General features: G+C 39.7%; 1 protein-coding gene and 1 long non-coding RNA gene across 6 annotated transcripts in view; one reads left to right on the top strand and one right to left on the bottom strand.

Annotated features, from left to right (window-relative positions):
* The window catches only part of LOC122975389, a 63,233-nt gene extending 42,593 nt beyond the window's left edge, over positions 1-20,640 (top strand). Inside the window, exons 3-5 of one of the 4 annotated variants that reach the window (XR_006400653.1) lie at positions 13,914-14,004; positions 18,000-18,121; positions 20,562-20,640. This is a non-coding gene — a long non-coding RNA (uncharacterized LOC122975389). Of the gene's footprint in view, positions 1-13,913; positions 14,005-17,999; positions 18,122-18,843; positions 19,413-20,561 lie in introns of those variants that run through there. The other 3 variants (XR_006400651.1, XR_006400649.1, XR_006400652.1) reach the window with 3 other exon arrangements.
* Positions 5,814-22,703, bottom strand: part of sfmbt2 (Scm like with four mbt domains 2) — a 55,088-nt gene continuing 38,198 nt past the window's right edge. For both annotated transcript variants that reach the window (XM_044343807.1, XM_044343808.1), the window contains 14 exons: positions 21,621-21,718; positions 20,584-20,685; positions 19,474-19,704; positions 18,257-18,383; positions 17,998-18,111; positions 17,868-17,910; positions 16,138-16,205; positions 12,405-12,544; positions 11,791-11,900; positions 10,020-10,195; positions 9,691-9,860; positions 8,014-8,289; positions 7,032-7,154; positions 5,814-6,415 (listed from right to left, as the gene is read on the bottom strand). In XM_044343807.1, the coding sequence (XP_044199742.1) occupies positions 6,275-6,415; positions 7,032-7,154; positions 8,014-8,289; positions 9,691-9,860; positions 10,020-10,195; positions 11,791-11,900; positions 12,405-12,544; positions 16,138-16,205; positions 17,868-17,910; positions 17,998-18,111; positions 18,257-18,383; positions 19,474-19,704; positions 20,584-20,685; positions 21,621-21,718 (1,919 nt within the window). In that variant the 3' untranslated portion in view covers positions 5,814-6,274. The remainder of the gene's footprint in view (positions 6,416-7,031; positions 7,155-8,013; positions 8,290-9,690; positions 9,861-10,019; positions 10,196-11,790; positions 11,901-12,404; positions 12,545-16,137; positions 16,206-17,867; positions 17,911-17,997; positions 18,112-18,256; positions 18,384-19,473; positions 19,705-20,583; positions 20,686-21,620; positions 21,719-22,703) is intronic.

The raw sequence follows: 22,703 nt of genomic DNA, 5'->3' as shown, positions 1-22,703 counted from the left end.
TATTCACTAGGAACCAGAGCTACAGACAGCATAGGACTTACACATTGTTGGTTTTTTCATGGGATTTGTAGACAATAAGGCTTATGTAGAATATCGTAGACCTACTTTAAGTCAACACGGTTGGATGCCACTGGTCTAATGTGTATACCATGTGTTGTAGCTGCAATATCCCTTGTTCAGTTTTGGCTTTGTTTGCAAGCATTCCTCTTTCTCTCTCTTCCCCCATGTGTCCTATCTTTCTATACCACCATTCTGCAAATAATTGTTCTAAAGAGAATCAATATTTCTGTATCTATAAAGCCTTACATTGACGTCTTATACAGTATGTCATCTTGTATCTTAGTATCTCCTGAACTCTGGCCTCTCACTCTAATGAACAGCTGATGCTTTTAGGGGAGGGTATGGAGCCTTACATTGATCAGAAACTGTACAGTGCTGAAAGCTGGAAACAATTACAATAAAGTTCTTGGACATCAGACAGGTATGTAGGATCAAGAATGTTTCACTGTAAGAAAAGCAAAGACTTGATAACAAGATGAGAAATCTGACTGGAAGTTTGCTTTTGGTACTTGTGGTAATGCTTTATTTTGCAGGTCTGTTAATTTTATACTAATTTGCTGGAAAATTTACCAGTTAATTTTTTAGGACATTTTCCCAAAAATTGGGGGTGGTGCAATTTGGTACAGATGATAACCACTCATTATATTTGGGCTCATACATGGTTATTAATTTTCAAAACATCTTAATAACTTTAACTGACAGAAAAAAAACATTTCGATGTGTAGTTTTGTGTCAATCTATGCATTAGCATATGTGGTTCTTTCTTTAGAATGGCTCTGTTTCCTGTATACTATGACATTTCACAACTCTTCTAAAGAAATGTCCTAAATTTACATAGCAACTATTTAAAGGAAATTACTGAGAAAATGAGTAGAGAACTAAGGGACCTGTAAAAATAAAGTGTTACCGTACTTGTTTGTTGTTTTGGCTCCAGTGCTGTTTGATTGTGTAGATTTGATCTGATGAAAGTCTGCAGACTGAAACGTTGTTAATAAAGTGAGTAAAAGTGATTGACAGCGCAGGATTCTTTGGTTTCTTCATTAAAAACTGCCACTCGGGGTCACAATCACATTAATTAGTCATTGATTACGTGGTTCCTGATTGATTTTATTTTAGTTTTTATTTGATGTTTATTTATAGGGAAGTATATAGCATGAACTAATGCCACATACCACATTTACACCAAGATGTTGTATGGCCTCTTATGATAAGACATTTGATAGGTAAGTGGTTTGTCTTCTTTGGTTTTGTAGAAAAAAGTGTTTATTTTACACTTTACTTCGAAACATATAAAGTTTTTGTATTTACACCAAATCAACACTGGTGTCAAAGAATTTTAAATAATACCAAGACCTATCGATGCTTTAGGAATCTCAAACTAACTTAGGGAATTATGCGTGATTATTGCCTCAATGTCTACTCTAAGTATCAGCTTTTTCCAGAGCTTTCAATCTACAGGCCACTATAGAAACTTCTGCTGATGGAGACAGTGACTGACAATGAAAGATCCAGAAAAGGCTAGTAACTAGACTGTGAGTCATTGCTCCAGTGTTTTCAGTGGGATTATGATATATGATGTAATAATCAGTAGTGTCAAGTTATCAGGTATCAGCTCACACCTGCCTGTAACCGCTGTAACCGATCCTGCTTTCCTTTTTATTATTCAGCTCTGTTTGTGTCTGGTCATGTTACATCAAGCTGTTTATTTAACAGGGTGTTGCTGTTAAAGAGTATTTCTACTCAGCCAACCAACCCTGTATCAATAAAGGTTAAAGAAACTCGATTTGTAAACAGCTTTTGAATGAAGGACTGTAGCTTTATTCCCTGTCTGTACAGAAAGCTTTCAGAGCTCTTGCATTGACGCCCACTGTCTGAAAAGGATATTTTAATTCATGGAAGAAAGATAAAATTACAGCTTTTGTTTGCACACTTAGTGGTATTTTTCCTTTTCTTTGTTTTGAGACAGCCTGGCTTATTTCACGTGTAATTGCGCTGTTTGGTTTTTTTGTGGAATACATTTGTGTCTGTCAACGCTGTCTGTTTGTCACTGCAGAAAAAAGTCATTTTATAAACCATCATAATTTACAATATTTGGCATCCTGTAATTATTCTGTTTTTGTTCACATCGTGAAAAAGAATTGTATTTTATCGTGACTTTTCAGAGCTCAGAAACTTCACCTACATACTGTACCACTTTTTAACAAATAATGATTGTTAATTACAATATGAACACTGGAGTTTTACAGTATGTTTTTTTCTTATGTAATTAAAAATAGCTTTTAATCAAATGCATTTTACTCGATCCTTTCTTGAAGTAAAAGGTAATCGCATAACTCAGTTGCCTCTTCTGAACAGTGCAAGTTAAGTGAATCAAGTGTGTGAAATTTGTTTCAACAGAAGAGCAGAGAGGAGTGTGGTTCCTCTTTAAGTGTGACTTTCTGCATTACTGTGTGTTTGTTCTGTTAACCACAGTCACGTCTGACTTCCTATATCTCACCATGCATGAGCGAGCATCTGTTAACCCTTAATCGTCCCTGAAACAACTGTGGCTTTACATATGAGGAGCTGATGAAGATACTTTCTCACCAGAAGGGTTGTTAGCTTGAAGTAGTTGTAGTAATATCTCAAATAATTATGTTTGTAAGTCCTTTATGAATGGGTTAATGCTAACCCAGATTTGTGTTCATGTGAAATTAATGAGTAGCTTAAATATGTATGATTATGTCAGTAACACACTATATTTATAATAGATAAAACCATCATTTAGTGTCTCTGTGAACAGAAAAATAACCAAAACATTGCTAAGCAATTAAAAAACATTATTTTGTGGCAACTTTAGGGGATGCAAAACAGGTAAAACTAACAATTTATTAAGAAAGGGTGTGTAATACCTGAGTTAGTTCCTTGTTTCTGTTGATTTCAATGAGTTATTGGTCATTAATGATAAACGGATATATCTCCAGCGTGGTAAACCAGGTATCTACCCCCAAAAACCCTGAATTCACTGTGTGTTGATAAGTCTGAGATGGTCTGATTAGCTGCACATTTATAAACACGGTATCAACTACAGCAGGCTCTGCATCACAAGCTCATTTTGTGGCCCTGTGTGTCAAACAGAGCTATAAGAAGCTCACATAGTGCCTTGTCCCAAATAAAATTGGGAGAGCCAGGTAGTATTCCAACATAGGAGTACTGGTTAGTTTCTGGGCATATGATGAAGTGACCATGTGCTGTGAGCTCCATCCTTGATGCATACGCAATACACAGCAGGTTGGACTGGATTTTTTTTAACAGGACAACCTAATTGATCAATCTTGCAATGAACAAACCAGCAGAAGTTTGTCAATTGCACTACAGCAGGTTGTGTTTTACAAATTTTATATAAGAAAATCTATTGTTGAATTGATTTTAACCTTGGAAAAAGGAGTTTGACAAAAAAAAAAAGTTCTTAATTCAAGGAGCACTCACTAGCATTTTGATAGTAGCTGTTGTATTTCCCCACAACATGTGAATTGTGGTCAGTCAGTCACTTTCCTTCTTCTTGTTGTTTTATGGCTGCTGTGTAGTGACTCATAACTGCCTGTCGAGTGTTTCACTCATGTCGCTGCTTTTACGATGGAACTTTTGTTCTCACACACCTCGCTGCTCATCACAGATGTGCCGTCACATCTGGAAACGGCACATTGATACTCTGTTTTTATTGCTAGGAAATATAAGTTTTGTTTTTTATGAGAAATGAAGAACTTTTTTTTACATTTAAAATTTATATAGATTCATTTTAAATGTGAAGACTGTGAAAAGCTTCTGATAAGTCTACCTTGACTCAAGGATTTTTTGTCAAAAAATACTTTATAATGTATCAAGACAGTTTTGATTTTGTAATGTTATAAAATATAACTTAACTCACAGCTAATAAAGAGGCACTCCACATAGACACATTAATTATTAAATCATCATAAATTACTCATTGAAACTGTTATCAGAAATATAAAACAGGATTGTCTTCTGGACTTTTGCTTAAGTGAGATTATCTATATTTATCTGTTGTTCAAAACTAATGAAGTGAAGCCCGCAAGCTAGTTCAGGCAGTCACATACTCCTCACTTCCTGCTACTGCTGCAGTTCATTAATAGCATTACAAAAGCCTAGCATCCACCTTTAAGGCTCTGAGTCTAAGTTCCCACAGAGGGAAGTTATTATCATCCCTCCCTGCTGTGCTGAGCTTGGTGTTTCTAAACCTTTACTCCAATCATCAACGCTGTACATATTCTACACTCATATAATCTATTTCCACAACAGTTGGCTGACTGGTTTTCAGTTTTGCAAGTACAATACATCACGCTGATACAAACAGCTGGCAGTTGTAGTAGTAGCAACAAGAAAAACTGTGGAAGAAAATTCAAAACAAACTGATAAAAATCAATAGAAATTTATTTTCTTACTTATCAAAAATATTTGCAACACATTTGCATAGATGGACACAGAATAGCTTACATGATTGTTTTCATGTGATTGTAACAATGAGAAGAGAGTAAAACTGGGTTTAAATTATTTCAGAAGGTGTTATTTTGTCCCCTACAGACACAAACTGAAGTGTAAGTCTAAACTAATGCGGTTTCTGGTTTCTGGTTGTGAAATAACTTTCAGGGTTTGTTTCAGTGGAACAGGAGTTTATGTAGATATTATGATATATTTGATTCTTTTTTTCTACACCCAAATAGATAATAACTCCTCATAAATAAGGATAACAATAAATATTCCAAATATATTACTTCTTGGGTTATTAAATATGTTTTTTCATTAGGCTTTTTCGAAACCAATTATGTTACACAAAAGGGGGTAAACTCTTAAAGGGGACCTATAACGCTCATTTCCAGCTCTATATTTTTATTCTGGGACTCAATTAGAGTAGCTTTGCATGACTTACATTTCAAAAAACTCCTTTTTTATCTTTTACTGGCCCTTTATGCAGCCCCTCAGTTCAGCCTCTGTCTCTAACAGGCTGTGTTAGCTCCTGTCTCTTTAAGGCCTCCCTCCTGACGAGCCTTCTCTGTTCTGATTGGCCAGCTTTCAGGAAGCCTGCCGAGGGTCAGCCGTATCAGAGTCGTGTTAAGTTACTGCTGATGAAAACCCAGTTGACATTTCCTTTGTCACTGAAGAATTTACAGGAAATGAAATGTGTTCATCGAATTATTAGAGCTTCATTAGCAGCGCTAAAGACAGGTCAACACAACAAGATATGAAGAAATTTGGTTAGAAATAACGAATAATTAGAAATGATGCAGGGAGGAATAGTGCAAGCAAAAACAGCCACAGTGATGATGATGTTTGATGAAGAGCTGCAGACGACCAGCACACCTCCAACAGGTAAACATCTTTTTTTTCACTTTGCTGTGCTGTGTAATGGAGTCATGGCTCAGTGTGGCTACTCCCAAAACAATGGAAAAATGCCATAATGTTAGCGGAGCGGAGCAGTGAACTGGCGCGCTGTGCGTGGAGCAGACGATCATATAAAGAAATCCATCACGAGCCGCCGTCGACTCGGCTGAAAGTAGAAAAAAACGTTGGAAGCCGAGTGTTCAGAGCAGTCTAAAGCTGGTGCTTTTTGCTCAGGGATAACTTCTACTTACATTTACCTCATTATTTGACACTCTGCTCACATTTAATATGAACATCCGACATTGTAACATTATATATATATGATGAAAATAAGGAAAAGCATAGTAGGTCCCCTTTAAAGCGTTTTTCTAGTCAATAATTTTTAAATTAAATGCTATAGTGCTCCTCTATCAAATAAAATGAATTTGAAAAGTAAGAAACAAACAAAATTGTCTTTAGAAACAAGTCCTCAGCTTCTCAAAATAACGTCTTCACAGATCAGTAAAGCCACATGGATCGACTCCGATGTGTTTTGTTCTGCCGGAGCCAGCAGCGGGGACGTTTTTGTATCCAAGATATGAATCCTTCAACTCCTTGTAGGGAAACATCCTCCATTATTTACTCCGCTGTCACTTAGTTTGTGCTTTTCCAGTGCAACAGCTCCAAGAAAATATCCCTTCTTCTTGCAGTTTGGAAATCCCCACAACTCCACAAAAGTAGTCCAAAGTTTCCATCAGGAGGAAGTTAATCCAACATTTCCCAGTCGTGCATGACCACAACATTTCTCTCGACTCACTGGACGTTCAGTGGGTGACTCGCTGTCGCTGCTCCTCGGTCAGTTAGCGTACTGTCTGTAAAAGGCAACCTTGACTCGCTCTATCTGGTGGCACAATTTGATGGCAGGGCCGAGCTTCAGGTCCATACACTCCTGCACTGTGGGCAGAGTCAGCAACAGCAGCGCCTGACCGTCAATGTCCTGCACAGGAAGACATACAAAAAAAAATTAAAGCTTTTTACTGATATGCTTTTAGATTTAATTCAATTCAGTTTTATTTATATATAGCGCCAAATCACAACAAAAGTCATCTCAGGACACTTTTCTTCTTTACTCTTTAATTTACAGAGACCCAACAATTCCCCCATGAGCAAGCTCTTGGCGACAGCTGCGAGGAAAATAGAAAGAAAAAGACGAAACTGGCCAACAACTCATTTTCATTCACAAACCCCTAGCATGTTACTTTCAGTATTTATCATTCTGACCGCTGTGAAAGACTCATTAAGTTGGTTTTAAACGATTTTCACCAAAAACTCTCCAGTAATTGTTGTTGCAAAGACGTTTTAGAAATACTCCTGGTCATATAAAGTGGAGAATTATGGGCGAGTAAAATGTTTAATCAACATGTTGCAACAGCCGCTGAATAAATATCTCTAACACCTGCATGACATCTGAGCTGTACTACAAGACAAATATTAGCTCAGTGTTGTAACGAGTTAAACGATTGAAGAGAGTAAAATAAATAAAAAGGTGCAGAGAAACTGCCAGTTCACCACTTTCTTACTTAAAAGAGGGGCGCAGCTTTGTGTTTGTTTACCTGCTCCTGGAAGATGTTGGCCAGGGACGCACAGTCAGTAGAGTTGATAAACTGGACGACTTCATCTACGCTCCACTCTAGAGGGTTTCTGTCCAGAACCAGTTGACCCTCCTCCTCCTCCACCTGACAACCACACAAAAGACCCAGTAAGTTAATGAATAATAACTCAGTAGCAGTTGATAATCAGATAATCCTTCTTCATACATCACTTAGCTGATTCATGCTGGTACAGGAGCTGCAGTACATTCATCCTCTGTCAAGTTAACTCGTAGTGTATTAATCTATTCACAGGTCAGTTGTACATTACCAGACTCACTCGCATGTGTGCAAAGTCAAAGACCAAAGTTATTGTAGCGTCTATGAAATGTGCTTCTCTCTGTCTCGAGGAGACACTAACACACTTAAATATTGTATGTCCCATTAGGGTTTGTGTCTATGTTGTGTTTTTCTCTGGTGGAAAAACACAGGGTGCTCGGAGCGCATGTGTTTTGTTTCTATGACAACAACATCTTGACAACATACTACTTCTCTAACCGCTGTTGTATGATAGATTAGCATCGATAGTAGCATTTTTTTAAGGCTACTATCTATTTGTTTGATGTTGTTTTTCCACCATCAGCAACAACCGCAGGACGCCCCATCTAATATAATGATGATTGGTTGCCTGAAAAGGAGCGACTCGCCAATTATCTAATCAAATTATCAATATATTCATCAACAGAACATGTTTGTTAACTGGCCACTGTGAGGACTGAACCTCCTCTGTTTTATTTTAACATCATTAATATTATTATTTCTATTACATGGTCATTAATTTTATTTCTTGTGTTTATTAGTCTCAATTTTTTTTTACCTTTTACATTTGTTCTGTCTTATTATCAGCCTGTCAATCATCTGTGAAGCACTTTGAATGGCACTAACCTGTGCGAAAAGCGCCGTACAAATAAAGTTTGATTAATTGATGACAGTCCACCTGTCTCACCTGCATGTCTTGTCCTTTGGGCGGCTGGTACTTGTTGTTGTTCTGGTTGTAAGCCGACAGCGAGCGAGTCGACCTCCTGCGGCCCTCGGGAGCCTCCTGGCTGCTCGTGGCGTTGCCGGCGCTGGCGGCCCTACGGAGCGTAGCGGCACGGCGAGGGCGGCTGCTGGTCACCTCCACCGAGGAGGCGTCGGTGTGGTCCTCGCGCGGCTCTGAGCTGGTGCCTTCGCTGCCCGACTGCAGCGCCATCTCTTCATCCTCCTCTCCCTCGTCACTGTCCTGAGGGAGGAGGAGGAGAAGCTGAGAGTCAGAGAGGTGACGTGCACTCACTTGTTTGTTACTTTAAATCTCGCCATAGGTGGATTTATCATTATTAAAACTCTTCCTGGTGTATAAAGTCGCTCATTCCTTTGCAAGATTCAAGCTGCAAAATATCATCATCCATGCAAACAAGATAAATATAAATACATTTACCTCAAGCGGGACATGAAACATTTTAATCAACTGTTTCTTTTTTTTTTAATGAAACGTTTGAGTGACATAAATAGTCCAGATGACGGTCAAACCGGACCGCATGACAGGTCTGTCGGCATCATTTTCTCCCCACAGGAGGAGACATTTGAGCTGACCACATGTAGAGGAGGAAGAAGATGCTAGAAAGTGACGTTAGCCGCGATTCTTCAGGGTTTCTAGTTTCCAGAGAGAGCAAAGGATCTGGAGGCGGCAGCAGTTAGATTAGTTTGCTAACGAGGGTTGGATTTCACTAGCCGGGTCCATATTTGGCTCCGGTTCCAAGTTGGTTCATATCCAGATTCGTTAAGATCTGAGTCTAAAGGATCTCCTGAGGAATCTTTTATCTCTGCTCTCTTTTTTTTTATTAGTAAAGAGAAATGTGCAAAATATTTAAACTCACTATTTTTACTGAAGCAAGCGAGCATGCAAAAAGAAAATGCATATAAACAATTCATTCACACATAAAAAGATGTGAAAAATACAAGTATGACAATGTTTGAAAGAATTATAATAAATATATATATATATAACATTTGGTTAATCATTAAACTAGATGGCAAATACACCCAGCAGAACTTCTATTAGTTCTTTGAATGTCAACATTTGAGTTTTACTTCTTAAATATTAAGTTATTTTTAAACTTTTATTAAAAATTGTTGAAAGCTAAACCTACACAGGTTCAATTTGGTTTCAATAACTTGATCTGATACTAGATTTAGATTCAATAAAGTGCTATCACACTCACACATCACCCACTTCCTTTGATCTGTCAGGTAACGTCTGTTTTGTTCACCTCCGCCGGCTATTTTTAAAAACCCCAAAACGTTCATTCATCACAGACTTGTTAAGCTCTAAATTCTTTCTTTTTTACAAAATCACTCATAAAACCGAGTCGGGGGGGGCCTTCTATTGGTTGTGATCAGCATGTAAATTATGAGTGAATAAACATAAAAGCAACACTGAGCTACATTTCCTGCCTTTGAAGCTCCTCTTCTTCCTGTATTTGTCATATTTAGAGACAAGTTTGTTGTTATTTATGCATTTGATTATGACGGTACCCTTATTATCCGCCTGTTGCGTGAGCAGGAGTGTACAGGACACCCGCTGTCACAATATAAGCAAGACAAAAAAAAAAAAGGGAAGGGAAGAGATGAAGCGTTGTCTAACCTGCGGTGAGCCAGCAGGAGTGTAGTCCACAGCTGACGAGCGCCTTTTCTTCTGCACAAAGATAGCTTTCCTCTTCTTCCTGCGGCGCGTCGGCTTGGCCAGCTCTCCCTCTGCAGTCTCCTCTCCTCCCATTGGCTTGGACAGCTTCCTCTTCTTCCCATAGTAATAGGCTGCAGACGCACAGCAGATGTTGAAAACAATGCACCCAAAACAAAACTTGGCTACTCATCAGAGGCAATTATACACTCTGCCGCGTCACAGGCTTTGATTTGGAGTCTTCTTCATAACTGTGGTGAAAGGAAGTGATGCGTATAATTACAGAGACTCACTGTATTTGGTTTTTGTCTGTACGGAGCAGTTCTCCGGGCACTTGTCGGTAACGAGGACAGGGCTGAAGAGGTTCGGGCAGCACTGAAGCTTCACGCACACCTTACGGCAGAAGTCCGGGATCTGGTCTGCGAGGCGGACTATACGGATGGTTGAACGATAGGTTTTCCCTTTATATCTGTAGGGAAAAGAGGGGGAGCAGGGTTGGGGATGGCGTGACATTGTCAGCCTGTTATTATACTTTTTTTTATTTATGAGAACAATGGATCTGTAATCCATCAAAGCACTCAACAATGAATGATGATTGCACCGTACAGTAATGATGGTGAAAGTGGGGCTGTTTTTTGTGAGATCGCCTGGTCGATGAGGGCGAGCCAGGAGAGCGGAGAGAGTGTGACGCAGGGTCAATTCTGCAATCTCCTCTCTTAATAGCGAAGGTTAGGAAAGGTGAGCACTGCACAACTGTTCCTCATGTGTTGCTTTTTAACTTTTGCACACCGCAGTTCATGTTTGTGTGCTTTTTGTTTTAACGACGCAATATAGCGATACCTTTAGAAATTTAGATTCTGTTGGATAAAAGGGTCCAGACATTCCTAATAAATTCCCTGTGAAGCTTCCTGGAAAGAAGTGAATCTTGACACTAGTTATATGTAAAATAAAGTCTTTTTCTAGTCAGTGAACAGCAGGTTCAAGCAAACAGTTCAACATATGTGAAGACTTAAGTTTCATACAATAAATGAACGATGAATAAATGTTAATTTGGGTTTAAATGGACATTAGCAACAGCTTATAAACTCTACAAAACTTAAGGAAAAACAAACGGTGCCTGTAATGAATACCAAGTTCTTTCCAGGAAACATTGGAAGAAATTATTATAGGAAAAATATGAATTCAGATAATAATAGACCCCATAAAAAAAAGGCCTTATTACAGTTCTTATCACAGGCATATGCAGGTTAAATATTTGCTGTAGGCTATAAAGGAAATTCCTCATCATGACAAAACTTACAAATATTGATAAAAATGGTTAAATCTGGTTATATTTCTTCCTTCAGTACCTTTTTAGAAAACCATAACAATATGAGGACAAAACCAACATTAATGAAAGTGATTCATCTCCTAAATTAGACTTGGATCACATCACGGTGATAATGACAGACAGCTTTTACTTTCCACAGTGTTCACACCAGAGGCTTTTTTGGCAAATAAGAGCCCCCAGAAAATTAAAAGTAACCCCTTTGTCAAGTTGTCAAAACATTCATGCATGAATGTGATCGCTGTGCTCCGTCGGCCGCTGCAGGTAAACCACAAGAACTTATGACTGGCCGATTCTTTCTCGTTTAAGCCAGAAAAATGGGCGAGTTTTTGATTAGAAAACACTGAGTGTGCAGCCTGAAGCTGTGGAATAATTTGGCTCCGTGCAGCCAGCAGCAGAAGAAAATGCAGACCTCACACAAACCACTGCAGCAACAACAAAAAAAAAAAATAACATAGAGGGGTGCAAGATGGACTCTCAGGGACAGAGAGGGGGGGAAAAAAAAAACCCAGCAGGCTCTTCTGCAAGGCCTGATACTGATTTCTAACTGTGGGACAGATGTGAGGGTTTATTATGATTTATAATATGTTAGGCATGAAAGCCAATAGAGAATCAAATTTATGGTTTAATAATTATAGAAATGTGTCTCAGAACCAGAAAATGAGCAAATCAAAAAGGGGGAAGAATCTGTTCCACTGCATGTTTTTTTTTTTTTTTTGTATTTTTGGTCTCCTCACTTGGCTTTGAGGGTCTCCTCTTGGCAGTCCCAGCTCTGATCCTCCAGCTCCTGCAGCTCCTTCAGGACTCGTCCAGGCTTGTAGGCGGCGTTTATCAGCATGCTCAAGAGCTGGAGGCGAAAGCAACGCTTAAGATTAAAAAAAAATAATAAAATAAATGGAACAATTCACCAGAAGAATCACAGTAACTGTAGAAAAACCGAAGGAGCAACAAAAACTGAAAGGACAAACGCAGAGATCACGCTAGAAACTGCATGTTCACACACACACGGCGCGTAGATACGTGCACGCACAAACACACACGCACGCCAAACAGTCTCTAGAGAAATTAAGAGGCTGTTTTTCTGAGCGGCAGCGACGGTGTGTATGTGTAAACACACTTGACTGACAGCTCCTCACATTGAAATGAAGGCACTGCTGGGAAACTGCAGGTGGTTAACAAGACATCGCTGTCTCGCCCTCCATCTTTCACCTCCTCCCTCTCTCAATCTCTGCCGACCCTCCTCTCCCTTTGAAAGTGTGTAACTCTTTGATTAAACCTGCTACTCTTCATCTCCCCCCCCACCTCCCCACCTCCCACCCTCCCTCACCACCTCCCTCTGACATCAGCCCACCTCTTTGAGGACCAGCGTGCATTTTCCTGGTCCGACGGCCTGCGGCAGCTCCGCGATGCGTCCCTTGTTGAGGTAGGGGCCTGAGAAACAGCGGTGGTTGACATAAATCTTGGAGCAGCAGTATCTTCCGTTGGCTGTGCCTGACGGAGGAAAGGTCAAACGCAGACATGTTAAGCAGCGCATAAATAGAAGTATGATGATGAGAGTTTGCACACATTAAAGTTAAGCCAATAAAATCAGATATGAATCTCTCATAAGAAGGTTTTTTGGGGGGTTTTTTAACAACTCATGCAACAAAAACAACAAGCATATCCTGAATGCCTGCTGGGAAATTAATCATCACCGCATTGAGTCATGGCAACAAAAACACACATGAACATGGACTGAGAGGTAAAGGGTCAAAGATCTGATGATAAAAGTGAAAAAAACTGCACTTTTTAGTTCTTATTTAAGATTTATTTATTCAATTGCAATAATAAAAATGGCAGAACACGACTGGATGAATGAATGACGGAAACAACAGACTGTATAGAGAAAGTAAAAAGTAAAAGTTAAAGCTTTATCCCACTTTACCACAAAGGTTTAAGCAGCTTCTGGTCTCAGTGATCGGTGCAGAATCAAACCACACAACCACAACAAAACACAGAAGCACACCGGACGCAGGTTCAAATACACCCAGAAACATTAACAGTGAGATTTCTTAGAGGGATTAACTCCATGAAAAAAACTGAGAAATTAGAAAAATCTCATATTTAAACTGTCAAACCATCATTTGTTCCTTCTGTCATATGAAACTTAATCAAGATAACTGGTTTTAAATTTGTGGTAGATGTTATAGATGTAAAAACTTCCGATGCAACAATTTCACCAGTAAATTTTCTCTGATTTTCATGCAAATTATTTGTAATTAATAAAGATTCTATGTTAAATAAACTGGGAGCCAAAGTGATGTTGTCCTCCTTCAATACGCTGCTTTGATGCAGTTTGATCGATACTGAATTTATTGAAGGTTCATTATTGACCTTTGAAATAGGACTTTTAAAAAGAAAAAAAAAAAGAATACAGTTCGTTTAAGCTACATCTCGTGGCCTTCGTCAGTGAATGGTGGGACATTAGTATAAAATTGACTTCATTTGTAATTTCCGTCATGCTGAAAAAGCTGAAAAAGCTGAAAAATGTGTCTGAAAGCTCCAGAAAACTTGACTTCAGTGTTTTTTCTGGCATATTTATTGTATGATTGGCCACAGAGCATGTTTTTTTTTTAAAAGTCTCTCACCAGACTTTTAATGCCTAACATTTCTTATTTTACTGCCTAAAAAGCTGAATGTTTGTTTTTCTAGTATTGCAATTTCTAAGTCCATTTATTTTCTCTGTTAACTTTCAGCCTTTTACCATGTAGGTGAAAGCAGAGTCAAACTGGGTTACGAGTACGTCCTGTTCATGTGACCTCCCCCCCTCCCTCCCCCTCCCCCTCCCCTCCTCTCTCTGACATGAACCGAGGGTCTGCAGAACGATGCAGCATGCTGCACTCCGCCCTTCCTGCAGCCCCTGACTACCGCCGGCACCTGGAACCACACCGCCAGGGGTGAATAGTAATTAGGTGAGGTGATGAATATGCATGAGCGAGTGGGTGTTTTTTTTAGACGGGGGAACTTGGAAAAGAGGGCAAAGGTTTTCATGGAAACTACGCTCACCCCCCCCCCTCCACCTCCTCCGCCCTCTTTGTGCCTGAACATACATGTTGTTTACATGCAGATTCACTCAAAACAAAACATTGTAGAGACAATAAGGGGAGGATGTGTGTGGTTTAGTAAAATGTACAGTTGAGTTGTGAGGTCACTGATCATTTATTGATTTGTCTCCAAGTATTAGTTTGGCTGCCAAAATGCATCCAAGTATCCCTCCAAGTACTTATTTGGGCCTTGTTTTCTACATTTTGGCTTTAATCCCATCTGTTATAATATTTTACATTTATTAAAATCCTGGTTTGCAGCAGCACTGGTTGCTTTACAGCTCATTCTACTGGGCAGACAGACCAGAACCCCAAGTAAACCCACTTATTTCAGGCTTTTGAAGGCTTTTGGAAGTGAAAACAAATAAAAACACACTTGAAATCTCTGCAATATGTATAAAACTGCACAGAAAGCACAACAAATGTCAATGTTCATATTAATTTTCAGCACCAAATAAAATAAATCCAATTATTCCAAATAAACGGTTTAGATCCTGCGTTTTCTGCTTGTGTTGGAAAGCCGTGTCAAATAAGTAAGACTTGTTATGTTAAAACTATAAAAGATAAGACCCGAGTTGTAGAACAATGAAAGTTTCCTTTACTGAGAGATTGATCTTAATACCCTTCACCATGGTTTTTAAAAACAGGATGTCATATTTTGTACTCAGTGTTGCTGTTTCTGAGTGTATTTTTCTCGCCTTAGACGGGCCAAACATACTATACTGTAGTAGCTCCGCTGCAGCTACACTAACCTCTCGTCTTTCTAATGCATTTATGATGAGCAAGGCTTTTAAACGATATTCTACAAGCACACAGAGAGAAAAAAATATCTGCACTGAAGAGGAAGTGAGACTTAATGGGCCAAAGTGCAAACGTTAGCCACAAGTTGCATCTTGTCTCAGCTGCTCAATAATCTTTTTATCAAACCAGACACTCACAACAATCTTCTGTCTTCAGTGTCTTCAATTACTTTTTCCTCAAGGGGGATAATTTACTTCCAGTATCACTTTCATCACCTGTATATAAACAACTGTGTTTCTCTTTGGGTTGGGCTCTTAAAATGCCTTTCAGACATGCACCTCATCACACGAATGTGCCCGAATAAGCTCCCGGTTCACTTTTATGCAAAAAGTTACAACGGTAATCTTAATGAACGCTTGCGTAATACGTCAAACGCGGCACGCAAGTTTGGATTAAATGTCAGATTAACGTAAGGATCACGACGTCACAGGGGTTTAATACTCACAAAGACGGATAATAACACATCTTTTCCAATCTTAAGATCGCTTTGCAACCCTTACGCACACAAAAAAATAACTTCAGTGAACCAGGAAACACTGTGAACGAGCCAATTTCACACCTTTAAGGCGATTATTCGTGGTTTTTTCCCCCCTCGCAGTGTGGAGTATTAGAGGCCAAAAGCAAAACAAACCCTCTTAAAGTCACAATAATAATCAAACCCACCATCTATCCATTCTTATATCTTCAATTTTCATTCAACTAGAACATGTTTTAGTCCCAATAGACAGTAAAATACACTCATACAGTCTAATAAATGATGAAACTGATGAGAATCTATTGGGGGGGGGGTTTAGTGTGAGAAACAGGGGTGAGTGTCCCTCTTGAAACTTTTTAAAATCCATCAGTTTTGCATCAGAAACGTTCTTCTACCTTCATGTCTGCTGATCACACTCCAGATGCCAAATATCACGCCAGCATTACGCATCATTCAGTAAATGTCCTGTCATGTCTGAATCAAGCCGTAACAAACATTTACCTAACTGACACCCACGCCTGAGCGCCAAATAAAACAGTCAACGGAGCCCTTTTCATGTCTGAAAGGAGCTTGAGAGGAAGACGAGGCACTCAGAAATCACAAACTGTGCAGGAGAATCTGAAGAGCCCGGGTTCCCCCACCCCCCCCCCCCCCCCCCCCCATCATACCTCCTCATTAGCATTAATTACTGGAGATAAATCATGTGTAACGTGGCTTCTGATTACCTGGATCCATGGCGACGGGCTGGCAGTGGCTGACGGGAGCCGTCTCTAGCGGCTGGGACGGAGCCAACCTGCAGGGAGGGGGAGAGGGGGGGAGAAAGAAGAGAGGCAATCAATCCTGTCAAAGTAATCAATAAAATTATCCAGCTGATCTAATCCAACGGGGAAACAAAAACCAAATGATCGCTCATTCGACTGATCAATCGACAAAACGGCTACTACAGTTTCCGACAGATTTAGAAGCAGGTGAAGCGGCGGCGGGGAGGAAGGGGGGGGAGGGGTGGGGGGGGAAGTATTGATGAAAGGATTCCCCCGAAGGTGAGAAATGGAATTAGTGGTTAGATGAGAGAGCTGACAAAGTGCTGCTGAAGACCTCATATTTCTCCCGCCTCTCCGACCGCCATTCCCCCCCCCCCCCCCCTTCCTCGTACTCCCGGGGCTGCGTTCGCCAGCCAACGGTGTAACATGTCATTTGTCAACAAAATCAATCAGCGCCCCGGGAAAAGCAATTTCTGCTCTAAAAAAAAGCCACTGTTTCAATTAATGGCTTCGGCGTGACAGAGAGGAAGAAGAAAAAAAACCCCTCGAGGGTTTTTCTGAAGAAACCTTTTTTTTTATTTTTGGCTCACAGGTGGAAGATAGGAAAAAAAAAAAAAACAGAGAGTCGTGAATGAAACAATTTTTTTTCTGACCGTGCTGAAGTGAAACAGACGACGGGTGCGGTCGGGTTAGAGTGATACATCGGTTTATAGAAACATGTGAGTTTCATTTTCCATTTAACACGTCGGACGGTTGTTTTTAAAAGAGTGTTAAATGTTCATACATAAGGAGAGAAAAACACAATTAAAAATCCACCAAAGATTCATTGAAGTTGTGCTCTAAATGATGAAAAAAAACTGCAGAAATAAAGTGTCTTTAGATGGGATCTTTAATTAATTGGGAAATTTCTCACATTCTGGGGGACAAGTTAATAAAAAGTAATAAAATCTGGAGACATCTTTGGCAACGAGTGATGGGCGAACCCTTTGTCCTAAAAATTACATCCACTTAGAGCTTCGAGGCTTCAGAAAACAAGTTTTATAGGAGGCGTAATAATGATAAAAGTAACTTAATGTGTAAACTTCTTGTCATTTGTTTGTTTAGCCGGTACATCATCATTATCTGTAGCATTTCTAGCGCATACCATCCCGGGTTTGTTTGTGTTCAGCGTTGTGTTTTTGTTCGTTGCATCAACATTTTCTAGTTTCTGGGGAGTTCTTGGTGATTAAGTGAGAGCAGAAAAAGGAAAAGAGACAAACGGCCGTGTGTAGCTGTGTGCCTTCAGGCTGGTTGGGATAAACGAAGACATTTGAGGACATCAGTTTGGGCTTTTTTTCCACCATTTTCTGACATTTCTATGGACCAAAAACTAATGTCAAATTAACCGATGACTAATATAAATGTTAGTCGCATCCTTAATCTAGTGGTTGTGAAAGACATAACACATGATTCACATTATTTGGGGGAAAACATCTGCATTCGTTATGTTTCTCCGCTCATTTATTCAGATTTTCTTTAATCTCTCGTGTGTCTGTGCAGCATATTGTGTGGCTGAAGCTGATGACAATGACGCTAACTCGAAAAAGGAGCGGATTTCAGCTCTCTCAGCGTTTAATAGTGGCAGCTTCGGCTTCAAAACATATCTGCATAAAGCTTTAAAAAGTTTTGATAGATGAATATTTTGTTGTTCTTACTGTTTCTCCGGTTGGACCACTGCTATCTTCTTCTGCTTCTGGCCTGTGGAAAAGAAAGAGTTTGCATCAAACTGTCACACTCAGGGAAATATATGTGTGTGTGTGTGTGTGTGTGTGTGTGTGTACATACAGACAGGTTTGAGTGGAGGGGTCAGAGGGTAACCGTTGGCCTCGCACCAGCCGACAGGAAAGATGTCCATGGACTCGACGTCCACGATGCGCTCTGACAGGGGCTTCGCCACACCTGGAGACAGGTAGACAGCCGACACACACACACACACAGGTTTTTACATTCACTCAGAGCCACAGCAGGAGTCCTCTGACACTTAATCCTTCTTACACACACACACACACCAACACACACACATACACACACACACACGTCTTACCTTCCAGTCGGAGCCACAGCAGGCGTCCTCTGACCTGTGTGATCTGAGCCACACACACCTCCGCTGGCTGGTGAGGGTTCACCGCCTCCAGCCACATGTCCTTGGCAAAGCCTCTGTTCTGCCATGTCTGCACGCACGCATGCACACACACACACACACACACACACACAGAAGGAGAAAGACAGAGGAGAAAGAGAGAGAGAGAGTTTATTTTACATTTAGGACAATGATTTAACCTGAGATAACCCTAAAGCGAGGCTTCGATTACAAGATATTCACACCGACTTAACCCTGATTTTCCTCTTAAAAGGCCTGTAAACAGGTGTCAGATTGTACAATACCATTGTGACGTAGCATACAATGTAAATACAAGCGGGAACACATCATGTTTTGTTGTTTTTTAACCTTACAGTATTTAAAAAATGGCACTTAATGGTAGTTTCAAACTTGAGTGAGTGAAGGAGGACAATATTCGAGATATTAGAGAGACTTTTAACCAAAGTCCCAGGTAGGATCGGAGAGTAGAAGCTATATAACTTCATGATTTCAGAGATGCTACATGACTTTTCCTCCATTTTTCTCTACAGTGAAATTATCGCCACTGTCTCGTCAAGGCTAGAATCTCATTAAGGAAGTCTGCTTATGTGAGGGAAAAGTTTTAACTCGGTGGAACTTTGGCTTGAAAACCTGGTGGAAAACCAGCGTAGTGTTCACTGTTATGGCTTCTGCAGCTGCCTGAGAGTCCGCAGCCACCACTCTCTCTCCACTGGAAATAATGGTTTTCGTCTGCACTGTATTGAACTTTTGGTGATGTGTTGGCCGACGTATACTACATCATTTTAATGATATATTTTGATTAATTGGTTTGTAGGGAAGCTGTCTCCGGTTGCCAGATCTCTAAAGTGGCCATCAGCGGACGTGTATCATAGTGTGATGTAGGACTGTTGTTCACAGCTCAAAATAGCACAGTGTATAGGCGCCGTAAGAAAATCAGAGCAGGGTTCTGTTTCAGTTCATGGATCGGTATTGATGTTCTGCACACAATATCTGGTTTCCAAAATAGATTTTCACCCACTGAACTGCTCCCAGAAATGATCAGGCTCACTCTGATAATGTAAAAACTGGTATTTCTACTGAGCGTCACTGCATCAGAGGGGACAAATGCTTTAAAAGTAGGACTGTCCTGGTTTTAAAGGGGGTGTTCGGTTCATTCTTACATCAGGGAAGCAGGCGTCGGGGGCCGCTTCAGTCCCGCTGTGCTTCAGGTAGTCGGCCCAGTCGAAGTCCTGGCCCTCGTAGCCTCGGGGACGCTCCAGGCCAGCGCCGTTTTTCAGACACCACTGGACGGGCAGGATGCCTGGCGAGTTGGTGTGGCACACCACAAACCGCGGCTTAACGTCAACAGAGAGGTCATCCAGCGTGACCTGGAAATAGATCTCATTGTAGACCTGAAGAGAAGAGCAAAGAAAATTATCCCTGATCATCATTGTAATAAAACATTTTGATCTCAGGAGTGCACTATGAATCTGATCGTTTTTATTCTTCTTCATCTTCTTTTTATGGTTATGTATGGAAGCAAAAAAGGGCCAAAATTAATTTTAAATGGAGAGAATATTTCATAGTGAATTTATAGCATATAAGTATTTAACTTGCCTCCAGATGTGTTCTCAAGCTTTTCTCAAGTAGAAAATTTAAAAACTTGATTGTAACATTCACAAATTTTAATGTAGATACTCTTCTTTATTTTGGTATAGCATGCAATATCACCACTAAAAATCTCTACATTTCCTATTTCTGTTTAGAAAATCACAATCTTCTAAACATCAACAATTAGCTACAAGAAAAAAAAAGGGGGATTTAAGGGTGCTATTGTATCCTTAAACTAGTGAACACTGGCACAAAATGTTTTCTACTGGAAGCTCATTACTCATAAAACAACATTTGATGTCATGTCACATTAAGTGCATGTTCATTTGTATTTATTATGAAGCACAAACAACTCTTAAATATTTCAGTCAGCATGTAAAGCTACAAGCTAGATGTAGTTTTGTTTATAAAAAAAGGGAAAATTCCACATTTTACAGTAGGAAATACTGTGAGTTGAAGCATTACTGGGATACCGATGAGATAAAATACCCAAGAATTCCCTAAAGAGTCTTTATTAAGGTGGAATTTCAGTAGAATCCACAAACTTGAGGAACAAGGCCGCCTCCTTGGCAAACACAGTTAGAAATCTACCATCACATTAATAAAGTAGAAGAAAGCTCGAGGGAGGAGTCTGCTTGATAGTTTTTTTTTTTTTCAGATGAGACTTCAGTCCGACTCACCTTGGTGACAGAAACGGGGCAGATCTGAAGCTGCTCCCACGGAGAAACCATCTCCAGCTTCATCCCCGTCTTGAAGGAGTGCTTGGGCAGGTCTACGTGGTCCTGACACAGTAAAGTCAAGACTGTTTTAGACAAATTGTGCTCCATTTTTGTTAATGCACACACATGCATGAAGACAATGTAGGTCATGCAAACCCTGCTGGGTGGGCATGTAATGAATGAAAGCACCTCGATGAGGCAAAGTGTTGTTCCCAGTTCAGTGATATCTCAGGCCGGTGCTGATCGTTAGGAAGAAACACACATGCAGACACCAAAATAGATGCTAGTTTTTCCTTTTTTCTGTCATTTGTTTGTTTTTTCAGCTCATCCACTCATGCCAAGTGCCTGGTTCTTTATATATTCATGCTAAACTATCTGGAAATCAGAGATTTTTGTTTTGTTTTAAGAAAAGAAAGACCTCCTGCACCAGACACCAAGTGTTACCATAAGGGCTGCACATTTAGGAAGTTAATAAAAATCATAATCCTCTCACTCTTATGATTTGCTCTCACAGTTATGATTTGCTCTCATGAATCTTCAACTTCTTTTGCCTTTAAGAGTTTGCCAGGTTTTGTGATGCACTGTATAAGTTTTCTTTTATGGATTTTTTTTGTCATCATTTATAGAGATATTCACCTAATTTTTGTGGTCTTTACAAATCGACATACAGTATGTAGAGAATAAAGTTTCCAATAATGAATAAACATTTCATTAATATTTACTTGGGTTTAAATTGGCCTTTTCTTTATTATTATTCCTATTTCCTTATAATTGGTACCAAATTACTTACATCTTTCCAGGAAATTATTAGGAAATTATCATTTGTTCTCTGAGTTTTATATCATCAATCAATCAAAGACAATAGAGGTAATAGCAGTTAAAAAAAAAAACAGCTCATCTCGCCCTGGTAATCCTGCAGTCTGGCTGTGTGCCAGCACTGCACACAATCACACAAACACACTGTGTGGAGAGCAGAGATGTGTGTATGCGAGTCTCACCTTGAACACCTCGAGCGGCAGAGGACTCCTCTGTCCGTCGAGTCGGGTGTCCTCCAGAGCCTGCTGCCAGTCGGAGGCGCTCTTCAGAGACTTGAGCTCTGAGGATTAAAGACATAAGATACACGAGTTAGATTCTCATGAGCCAAAGTCTCTGTGCAACACCTGAAGAGTCGTAAACCGGCTTGATTTTATTAACTCGTTATTAACTCGATTAACATGATGGAAATACTCTTTAGCATCTTCTGTAAAAGCAAATCGAATTCAAAACCTTCTTCAGCTGTTACAGGTGAAGAAAAAGACTTTCAGTGACTGAAAACCACTAAATTTCCACTTAAATCTCTTGAAATGTACAAAAAAAGAATCATTTGACAACATTCAAAGCTGCAACTAGCGATTATTTTCATTATAGATTAATCGCCTCTTATTTTCTCCATTAAAGCTTTAGTACGTTATGTATTATAGAAGCATTTATTGTTGTATTTGTTGAAATTCTCTGTACATCCCGACGGCAATCAATATATCAAATGTTCTGACAATACAAAAGAAAAAAATTCCAGTTTCTGTGGCTGACGCAGGCCATTAATGACTTAATAACACTTCCTGCTGATGGATAGGAAGTGACAGGACTGCATGAATTGCAAAAGAAGAGAATTTTTTTGTTTGTTTTGCAGCGCACTACCTACACCAGCTTCAACCGATTCTATAAAATGTCAGAAAATACTAAAAAACAACAATTTTTTTGGATTAATCGACTAATCGTTGCAGCTTGAATATATTTTCTGCTGTTCAGCTTTATGCTAACATGGTGTTAAACATCCAAACCCAACATGCATTGTTTATTTATATGACTGCACTGTTGCATCATGTCATGTGCATCATGTTTTGCACATAATCTTCCAAAATTCAGCCGGACATGTTTGCAGTATTTGGAAACGTTGTGCAGTCGTCCCTCACTGAGCCTGAATATCATTAGATTCACAGTCTGTCTCATATTATTGACTTTCTGCATCTTCAGCATGAAATTATTGGCATCAGATTTCGAAAAACTGCAGTCCTTAGACACTTTAAACACAAACACACACA

The sequence above is a fragment of the Thunnus albacares genome, chromosome 23 (assembly GCF_914725855.1).
Source record: "Thunnus albacares chromosome 23, fThuAlb1.1, whole genome shotgun sequence".
Taxonomy (NCBI): domain Eukaryota; kingdom Metazoa; phylum Chordata; class Actinopteri; order Scombriformes; family Scombridae; genus Thunnus; species Thunnus albacares.
This window is presented reverse-complemented; position numbering and strand designations above follow the sequence as displayed.